This window comes from Trachymyrmex cornetzi, unplaced genomic scaffold (genome assembly GCF_001594075.2).
Source record: "Trachymyrmex cornetzi isolate Tcor2-1 unplaced genomic scaffold, Tcor1.1 scaffold345, whole genome shotgun sequence".
Lineage (NCBI taxonomy): Eukaryota > Metazoa > Arthropoda > Insecta > Hymenoptera > Formicidae > Trachymyrmex > Trachymyrmex cornetzi.
The window spans coordinates 798,794-809,964 of record NW_017298164.1 but is presented as its reverse complement, the minus strand read 5'-3'; the positions used below and the strand labels follow the sequence as shown (position 1 = coordinate 809,964).

The 11,171-nt window shown below is 32.3% G+C and overlaps 1 protein-coding gene across 1 annotated transcript; it reads right to left on the bottom strand.

Moving 5' to 3' along the window:
* Positions 1-2,444: 2,444 nt before the first annotated feature.
* Orc3 (origin recognition complex subunit 3) lies at positions 2,445-9,574 on the bottom strand. The gene is made up of 14 exons (XM_018510563.1): positions 9,434-9,574; positions 8,630-8,761; positions 8,429-8,549; positions 8,032-8,216; positions 7,798-7,955; positions 7,598-7,706; positions 7,352-7,516; positions 7,088-7,279; positions 5,805-5,921; positions 5,425-5,709; positions 4,571-4,804; positions 3,683-3,802; positions 2,896-2,963; positions 2,445-2,660 (listed from the first exon to the last, which is right to left on the bottom strand). The coding sequence occupies exons 1-14, from the start codon at positions 9,455-9,457 to the stop codon at positions 2,567-2,569; spliced, it is 2,004 nt and encodes a 667-aa protein (XP_018366065.1). The 5' UTR covers positions 9,458-9,574; the 3' UTR covers positions 2,445-2,566.
* Positions 9,575-11,171: the final 1,597 nt, after the last annotated feature.

The following is an 11,171-nucleotide window of genomic DNA, read 5'->3' as shown; positions in this document are numbered from 1 at the left end:
CGGCGCGTAGAATCTTTGCTTAGATAATCGATTTCTTAACTTCTAGATCCTTCGAAAAGATCTTTAAAAATTATATTTTTTAATTCTAACATAGATAATATATCTAGGAAACATTTATAAAGCCTTATGTTCCATAAATTTTTTAAGGCCCACTTCTATCTATGCAAACTCACTTTAATCTACTGTTTAATTTACTATTTATTTTTGTCTAATTCTTAGAAGAAGATAAAAGGTAAGTTAGACCGAGATTGAAGTTAATTTACACTGGTAGAAATGGACGTAAAAGTCGAAATGATAAGTAGTGATAAAAAAACCGTGCGAAGATCTTTCAGGAAATCTTGCAATGAGAGATCACGCGCTTCTCGCTCCTTTGACACCGAGTTTACGCTACATCCTTGAGCTTTACCGTTGGTTCAGCGAAGGATACTATGCACGGGCGAGCTTATCCCTTTCTGTCTCTTTAGTACTCCCTATGCTTCGTCCTTTCTCGATAAGGGTCAAAGGCGGAACAAGGGTTAACGTACTCTGTGCATCCCTATCGAGACACAGACGTTAACCTTTGCCAAATTCTCCCTCATGCGCCGTCACTCTCCTTTGAATACGGGATTGTTCTACGATTGGCCACGACGTGAGATCTCCGTTTGGCTTTGTCCAAACATTATTCTACAGGTCCTGTGTTACGGACTAAGCTATATCATGATACTTCTCAACAATAGATTGAAACGGGCGTTTAGAGGAAACGTAACGATACGTATAACGAGGGCCGATAATGTTGTCACACTCACGAGAAAATAGAGAACTTTGATGTGGGTTGAGCAGATAGATAAACTAATGGCATTACGTAACCACACGCCGTCAATCGTGATTTGTTGTTTAACACCAGACACTAACGAAGCCATTTCAGCTCCGCTAATCAATTCCAATTTCTTTTTTTTTGTACCAAATTGGTACAATTAACTCCTCATTACTGGAGAATGTCCAGGACACTCCAGCCTTGTACATCCTTTAATGAATTTGTACCTAATTTTTAAAATTATATTTAACGCAAATTGTTTCACAATTAAAAAATTTGTTGCATTTATCCTTATCGTAATCTTTATATAATATCTTTATTGTAATATAAATGGCATATTGAAAATATATGAATACAAATAATATTCTAACGATACAAACATAATATCAAAATAAATTTTTATTGAAACAAGGATAAGAAATTATCAAATTGGCATTTTCGATAGTTTTAGCAGGATACTATCGGCGATTCTGTAGTGTTAAAAGTACGCTTTCTTCATTCGACAAATTAATTGTAGGACGACTGTAATTTGATTTTAAAAGAATTTTCAGGCTGAATTTTTTTTACCCGAATGATTTTCATCCATCATAGAGTGAAAGAGTAAAGGTCGTCGCGTGGAATGTTAACTTCCATCCGTGTTGCCAGGCGAGAAAAAGGCCGTCGTCGGAATCCAATTAATCGATATTCGTCCACGTTAAAATGCGGAAACGATTGCCGTGTACGCTCTCGGACGAATTTTTTTTCGCAACCCCACGGAACGCGCGGCACGCTCGACGCCCCGCCACAAAGACGGCGTAATCGATATTGCGGATTTTTAAAAGCCCGGGATGTCGAGGGAGAGAAATGAGAGAGGAACTGTACGTCGATCTACCTGGAATTTAAGTATCTCAAGATCGCGGGAACTTATGCAGATACAGTACACGCATCATTAATATGCGTGCAAGCCGTTAAATTATTCAACGATGTATTCGGTACGTAACAACTTCCGCAAGGAATTCTGAGAAATGGTGGAATCAATATGCAAGGCACGTAATCTTGATCGTTTAAGTGACAAGAGAATCACATAAATGATAAAAAATATGCCGTTAAATAAAAGTTTGTGTAATCTTTGGATATGATAAAGATAAATGCAACAAATTTTTAAACTGTGAAACAATTGCGCTAAATATAATTTTAAAAAATGTGTAGCATTCATACATTTAAAGAACTTAAAAGCCCGGAGTGTCTGGACCCTCCACTGTAATGCAAGGTTAATTGTCTTAATTTAAACTTATTTCATATAACGATGCATTATTGTTAGAGTATGTATGTACTAAGCAACTTTTGCATTCTTTTCCTATATTTGAATATGTAGTTAATTTTAATATATATATTTTTGAATTTTGAAAATGAATAAATATTTAATCTTTTTCAGGAACAATTTTTCAAATTGAAAATAATTTAAGTTTTTGTTTAGTTACATTTTATTTAATTTAAATACATAGCGAGCTAAATAAATATTACATCTATTGTGATGACTATTATTTGTTTTCTCTTTGTTAGTAATATTAAAATTTAAAAACAAACTAAACGTATAAATATATTTCAATGTACTGAAAGGTTTGAATTGCAGGATAAAAACATGTAAAAACATTTATTTTGATATCAATTTATTCATTAATACATATACAATATGGTATAAAAATAGAATAACTCACACATGTCCATAAACGATGCATACATAACAAGCTGTGAAGGCAAACCGAACAAACAATCAAACACGCGATATTATTGTTATGTAAGGCGCTTTACATGATCCGTCTTCCTTCGAGAAGTCTTGATGAAGCCGAGGAACTGTAGAGCGGCGACCGCTTGAGTAAACCGAGCTCTGAATCCCCGTTAAGGATAAGTTACTACATGATGAAATGCAAGATAACACGTGCGAATTATTCAAACTACGTAGGTATCTAGTTCGCGGAAGTTACGTCTACGATCTTCGCGTTAGGAAGCGTGATATGAATTTCAAAGGCATGGCGCAGGTAAGACAAATCTCAACGAGTACCGATCACGTTGAGTGCACGAGAGCTGCCTCGTGCGTTCGCGAAAACTTTTGTAAAGGATACTGCAATAGCGGATCTACGTCGCGTTGCTCCGCGTGCTGGGTCTGCGGATCCACAATCGTCAGGAATGCCTGCAAGCAAACGTATCCAGTGCGTCCCCTTAGATTTTTATATCCAATGCATCATGAAGTTTAAAAATTAAAAGTTTAGTACAACTGACAAGGAAAATGTAAAATAATTCAAAAAATATAACAATATTTAAAGAAAACAAATTTAAGAATGAAAAAATGTAAGTTAAATCTAAGGAAAATTTTATAAATCCTCCGAGACTTTTAGATAATCTTAATTCTTCTTCTATTAAACGTTCGATATCTCGATCGACGTCATTAAATCTCGGCGGAGAGGAATCTACGAAGTTTTAATACAAAAAAGAAATAATGATAATCCCAATAACACTCTTTTCATAGTTCTACAGTTCCTTATAAAAATAAAAAGATCCGTAGTTTTTATACTAAATATCAAAATTAGAACACTAGCTTAAATTTTAACTTCTAATATAAAAAATACGAAACTTTTTTTTATATTAATAGAATGTCGTGTTAACTTCGCAGATCCGGTGGACAGTACGTTCTCACTGGTACAATTTTCACGAGAAGAGTTTTACCGGCTTCCTAACAACCGACCGGCGATAAAGCACTCGGCACCCCTTGTGTGCGCCTTTCTTACAATGACGTGCTCGCATGAATCACTCGTGGTGGCGGCGGCGATTAAAATCACGAGACGGCCGCGTGCGTGACCGTAAGTGTAACAGGGATTAACCTGTAAACATGAGCACGGGCCGGATTGTTACCTGCAGCCAGTCGTACATATTGATCAGCTTCCTGGACTCCAAATGCAGCTTATAAATTATACTCAGGTCGGGGAGTGTACGCGGAATGTCGCCGTCGTTCTCCAATTTGCAGCAGTCGCACTGAAATATACATCTCCAATTAATCGTGCCGCGCGGTCTACCAAAAAGTGCGATTTTTTCGCGGTCGATGAATTGCTCATGTAAGAGAAGATTAAATGTCGCGAGAAAAATGAAAACTGCGCGCAGTGGGACCGATCATATTTAAAAACGAATCGCGATATCAAAACTCCAGTTATATTCGAGCATTGAAAGAAAAAGAAAATTAATCGGAGTGAAGGAAAAATAAGTCAATTTCAAATACATATTATATGTATAATTTAAGGCGCAAAAATCTAATGTTATCTTCTCGCATCGCCTCATAATATAACAATGTAAACAACATTTAATTCTTAAACGCCTTTTCGATATGACATGCTCGGTTTTCTTTTTCCAATACTTTTTTCCCTGCTCTCTCTTATAACTTTTTTATTAATAAAAATATATACATTTTCTTGATATTATTGTTTTCTGAATATTGTTGTTTGAAATCTATCGTTTTCGATTTAAAAACAATTTTTCAATATTTATTTTTATCAAAATTATAAGCAGTCGAATTGATTTGAGCATCTAGTATGTTGTTCGCGTAGTGTGGCGTTTAAGGGTTAAAACAGTACAATGCCCTGCGCATGCAGATATCCGTATTACATAAAAGTTAAATTTTGCAATTCCAAATTTCCACGAACAATTTTTCGGGCACGTTTCCATTGTATGGCGATGCGCGCGAAGAGTTAACTCAGTTAACTGAAATCGCGTGCATGAGCTATTCGTGCGAAGTTCTACTTCACTCACGTCCAGATACATCTGTGGATCGCTCAATCCGGTGTGCATAGCAGCCCGCAAAGAGCCGCGAATATGATGCTTCGCCTGATTCCCATCGCTGTAGCAAAATATCTCGTGAGCCGTCACGCGACTTGGATCGATCAGATGAACGGAGAATACTTTTCGATCTAAGTAATCGATCAAGTCAAGCAGCGCCTGCTTGTAAGCAGAACGCGACTGTTGTTGACTCATTTTGAGCAATTTCTGAAAAGGGGGCACATGATAGTTGAACAGTTTAGTAATCACTTCGTTTTTATCGAAAATTTTCATTTCAGAATCGTAAAGTTCCGATCATTCGCATTCGATAGTGGCAGTGTATTATATGAAAGAAAAACAAAACTCACCTTTACATAGCTTCGCATAAAACGATAAAATCTTATTAATCGTGTAATGAAGTAATATGAAAAATTATTCCGTGTGTTATCGGATCTTATCTTGTCGGATTTGATAGAGGTATTGCTTTAATTTGGAGTATGAAACAACTGAAGTATGCTTCATAACGTTACATGGAAAGAATGATTTTGCTAAAATATTTAAAAATTTAGTTATAAATACAGATCTAAAAATAATTACATTGAACTATCAAAATAATTACGTAGGACACTCAAACTGGTTGCCAGAATGTCAAAAGTCATCATGCATGAGTTTCTTATATAATTACTTTAATGGCTCAACAAAATTATTTTCAAATCTGTATCTATATATAGTTAAATTTTTAGATATTTCATAATCATTCTTTCTTTTTACGAGTTAAAAATATTATATTTTTCTAGCGCAAAGGATTAATAAGAGCAACAGTTAAGAAAGTACGATTTTGCACACACCTCCTTTAGTTGCATACGATTAAGTTTCTCTTCCACACTGATGATCTCAGAAGTTGTTGCGGTGCTTAAACTAGCTTCTCGAATAGTCTTGATGTGATTATTAAGATCGATTTTAATTTTCTTAATTTTTGAATCTTTGGAATCCTCGACAATTTTTATAACAGATTCGAGTTTCGAGAGGAGTTCCTCCTTCGATAAAAATCCCAATAATTTCATACAATCTTTATATTCGGAGGATTCTGCGAGATTATTCGTGTAAACCGCTTTGGTGTAAATCTCCCGCAACTGAAATAATTATTCCACAATTCCGATTTTTAGCTCAACCGCTTTCTTGTGCAATAAAATGTCTTTTATTCTGAATCAGTAAAGCGCTATATTACCTGTTTACCCATTGGCGAGCCTGGCAGTGATGCAACCATGCAGTGCAAACATCTCAAAACAATCAAAAATTGATTCATAAATTTATGAAATTTATTTAACAACTGTTCCAACAATTCCTACAAAAAGCAAAATTTAAAAAATGGTTTGGAAACGCATGAGATTACCAAAAATTATGTACATTAGTAACAAAACAAGAATACTTATTAACCGTGGATCAATACAAACAATATAATAATTAAACGGCTTCATCCACGTACACAGGCTGAGTTTTGTGCAGGATCATACATTAATCCATATTTATTATAATATATAAAACCAAACGTTTCGGTCTGTCATCAGACCATTTTCAATAGTATTACATAGAATTGTTAAAAATTTCTCAATAATTTTGAATATTTACAGATCGAAATCATTCTCGTTGTCATTATATATATCGCTGTCCAATAATTAAATTATAATTTTCGAAATATCATATATAACATTCGTCAACTGCATAAAACCATGGAAAACATAGTATGTCCTATCTGTTAAAATAATTTTCATCCTCTGCACTCCATGAAAACAAGTCTGCTCTAAATTATAAATGAAGTTAATAATTATATTATCATTAGTGATAATCTTTTATCATCCCAATTTTTTGGTTTTTTGATTATCACTAATGATAATATAATTATTAACTTCACTTATAATTTAGAGCAGACTTGTTTTCATGGAGTGCAGAGGATGAAAATTATTTTAACAGATAGGACATACTATGTTTTCCATGGTTTTATGCAGTTGACGAATGTTATATATGATATTTCGAAAATTATAATTTAATTATTGGACAGCGATATATATAATGACAACGAGAATGATTTCGATCTGTAAATATTCAAAATTATTGAGAAATTTTTAACAATTCTATGTAATACTATTGAAAATGGTCTGATGACAGACCGAAACGTTTGGTTTTATATATTATAATAAATATGGATTAATGTATGATCCTGCACAAAACTCAGCCTGTGTACGTGGATGAAGCCGTTTAATTATTATATTATTAGTAACAAATCTGAGAGACATATTTAAAAGTCGTAGTTACATCTGTTAAATAAAAGTTTTATTTCTATTAAAAAATTTTCCATCCTTCCATTTCCAATACAAAACAGCTTGATAATGGACTGTTACATTAAATTTTTCAATAGCATAAATTTCACAATTACATATTATTTAAAAGGTATCACTTCGTTACTAATAGCTATAATTTTTGCAATCCTTTTTAATTCTCGTAAATGCGAACCATGAATTCTTTATCGCTGAGCTTTTTATCTCCACTCGCATTCGATGTCTTCAAATATTTAGCGATAGACGGTAAACTTTTAATTTCCGTGATATTTTCAGCAGTGAGTTCAGATATTTTTTTCTTAATGTCTTTTGGTTGACAGCAAAGAGAACTCGCATCGTTCTTATAAAAATGTTGTATCATGCATATCTGAAAATCATCATAATTTATAATAATCAGCTGATTGTTGACTTATTAATTGAATTTTTGATTGCTCATTACCTTGTAATTTTGCAAGAAATTATCCACCGAAAAATCGTAAAACAGAAAAATGTCAGTCAGCAACTGAAACGCTCGACCGATTAATTTAAATGGAATCTTTGTAGAGAAAACAGTGTTCTCCAATACATCGGCTAGTGTTTTGACTTGCGTTTGCGTATAGAATACCTAAATAAAGAGCTGGCGAATTATTTATAGTCATCGCGCAAACATTTACGTTGGACGTCAAAATATTTTTGTTTAACTTGCCTGCACGACTAACTTCGACGTGACGTCATATGTCAATGATTTATGCACGACGTGCAACGTAGTTGCGACACCGAAAATGAGTATGAATTTCAATGTACTCCTATACGAACTGAAAATTATTTATTCACGCGAATATTCCTTTTAAGTTTCGTGTAATTTTTTAACGTACTGTGCATGCATAGTAACGTTTTCAAGAATACCTCAACACCAGGATAAAATCGTGTAACACACTGATGGGGAAGCTTTCGAAGTCCGGTAAAATTATAATTAAAGGATCCTCCGGATCGTGATATTCCGCAAATATTTTTTTTAAGACACGCATAGTGCATTGACTTTTACGCACTTCAGGAGCACGATTCTACGAATAATAATTTGTTTAAAGACTGCAACAGAAATTGCTTATTTCTACATAGTGCTATTACCACGAAACTAACCGATTCAGATTCACTGTCTGATTCAGAACTTGAATTTTGATGAATAAATTGATATACAGTGTCTTCGATGATGTTTTTCACGCTGTTACATTTTCTGCTACAAATCATTGCTAAGTGTGGCGTTATTTTACTAAGCTTGGACACTACGGTGTCGAAAAGCGTCATATGATCGGGGACATTTACTCCTATAATTTTAATTCATTTACTTGTCAATATATTTATCAAAAATCATTGAAGAAAAATATTAGAAGCCTTAAAAACATTAGAGAAAAAAAACCTTAATAGGCAAAAATTACTTCAATATATTTTGAAGAGATTTTTAATCAATTCTAGTTTATCTAAATTTCGTGTTGAAAAATTGACAATATTTTATTAAAAATGTGGCGTTTGTTTTCACCTGTTAACAAAATAGCCGTGGCTATTTCGTGGAATGATTCATTCAATGGAGTCGCTTTTATTTTCGACACGAAAGACTCCAAATTGGATATAACTTGTTGAAACATTTTCGATCTGACATTCTAAAATATTAATGCATTCTGTTAAATATTCTGCCATTTAATTGAAATTTATAGCTAGTGCTAACATACGATAGTTATACCTGCGCAGCCTGCTCGATATATCCCCATGTTTCGTCATACGCGATATACCAGGGTTCATTAAAATACGCCGGGCATTCAACTTTCTTTTTCTTTTTTCCAATTTTGTAACTTCCTTTGTATGCAAATACTCCCTAAAAGTCACGTTCAATATATTTTTAATTAGCTATGATCTTCTGCTACACCAATCCTAAATTGACAATATTATTGCCTTTGTTATTATAAAATTTACTGTAACTAAATTACATTAATATTGATTATAAAAATCATTATGTGCGTATTAAATTACATAATTAGAAAAAGTCGGAAACTAATTCTTTACGTATATTTCATACAGAATAATCTTTTCATAAAAAAATTGCCAATTAACAATTATCGTTAATTTTATCTATTAATTTTATTTATTTATTTATTTTATTTACATATTTTTGTTCCTACAATTTTCATTCATTTAATTTATTATTTATCAAAACTCTTTTTTTTTTAATTCTTAAAAACATTAGAGAAATCCTTAATTGGCAAAAAATATTTCTAGATCTAATCAAGATTAATTTAATTCAATACCTATATGATTTTCAAAGAATTAAATATTTTAAACGCTAATTTTTAAAGAAGTCGAAAGCAAAAATTTATACAGAAATGACGTTAATTACAAAGACAAAAGTAATACGAGAATGACAGCATAAACTTTTAAAGCGTACGAAAGCGATGGACTATGATTCATTATTCGGCGTTTCAGCGCGCTAACTTTACACTTTGAGGTTAAGCCGGCGATAGCAACAGGTTGCACGTGTCGTATCGCTTACCTTGGATAGAGAAACGTTCTCCATTCTGCGACCAGAGTCAACGCCGCCGAGATACCAGGTATATCCGTCTTAAACGCTCTTCTATCACATAAATAAAAGAAACGGCAATTATTCGCAGTGCATTGCGGACCGATGCGAATAGGCGCGAATGGCCGCAGAGCCACGAACAACCGTACGCGTAGCCGAACCAAGCCGAACGCAACTAAACGCAACCGAACCGAATACGGCAGATGTCAGCTGACACGAAAATATTCTTGTGCCGCTAGTTGGCGCCATGTACTGATGTTTGCTAGAGTTTCTATAGTTCGCACTCGCACTTCGCACAAATAACTGATCTTCGCACGATCACTAGGCTCAGCGGGACAGCTCAATAATGAATACTCACATGTTTGGTGTTGTGTATATACTACGTGTATTCCCATGAACAATAATATATGACAAACATTTAAGGAACAATAGAAATAAAATATAAATTAATTTAATAATAAGGTATGTATTTGATATCTTCTGTGTGGATTTCTTATAAAAATTCAATTTAATACACTGAAAAAGAGAGTACTGAATTTTATTAAATATTTATTTGAATAGTACTAATGAAATATTTACTAACTATAAATATATATTTATGTACACAGAGAAAAAGATTTCTTTGAAAGTAATAAATTTTATTGTATTCAAATAAATTGGTTATTTGGAATGGTCCAAACAAACCAATGTTTGAATTAATAAGTGCGATTGCTTGAATTTGAAACAATGTGTATCTTTGTCTTAAATACATTATTTGTTTGAACAGATAATATCTATCTTCAGTATTCGCGTGATCAACTGTACGGCACAAACATAATTGATGTAGCACATAGCATTGCTTATTTAATCTTGTTGTTAGAGCCATTGTTAATAAGCCATTGTTTCCATATTTTCGGTCAAAAAATGTAATGATTATTCTAAGAAAGCAATTATTTGCATGGAATAATCTAACCTCTATGAATATATTTTGTCATTTTCAAATAAATAATTTGTTTTATTGTTTCTATTCATTGTAACCAAATAATATATTATGTAATTGAAAGATATTACTTTAAATAATAATGTTATTTCTGTCAAGCAATAGAGATTTCTCGAATGAAACAACAAAATTTTTATTCAAATAAATAGGAATACTAAATCCAAAGAAATCTTTTTCTCTGTGTAATTTAAGTATAATTGTTTTCTTCTGAATAAATGTTTATTTATTGTAAATAAATATTTCGTTAGTATACTGTTTAAACAAATGTATAATAAAATTTAGTAATGTTTTTTTAGTGTATTGATTAATTTAATGTTGAAAATTACTCATTATTTTGAGTGTTATACAACAATGTTTTTAATATTCTTAATACCTTTAATCACAATACTTTTAATACTTTTAACAAAATACTTAATAAAATAAAATACTTAATAAAATAAGTAATTAATCACTACTTTTCAATATTAAATTATAAGTAATGAAACAGAAATGAAAATTAAAGCTCATTTTTTATTTATATTCTTTAACTTATTAATTAATTCTTTGTCTTTAATTATATACATTAATTTATTAATTATTCGGTTCGGGAATTCATCGATCAAAAACATGTCCTGTGCAGTTCTGTAGAGACAAATTAATTCGTCCACAGCAATCATAAAATTGAAATGCCTTGATTTATTTCTAATACAAATTCAAGTAAATATATATATATATATATATTTACTTGAATTT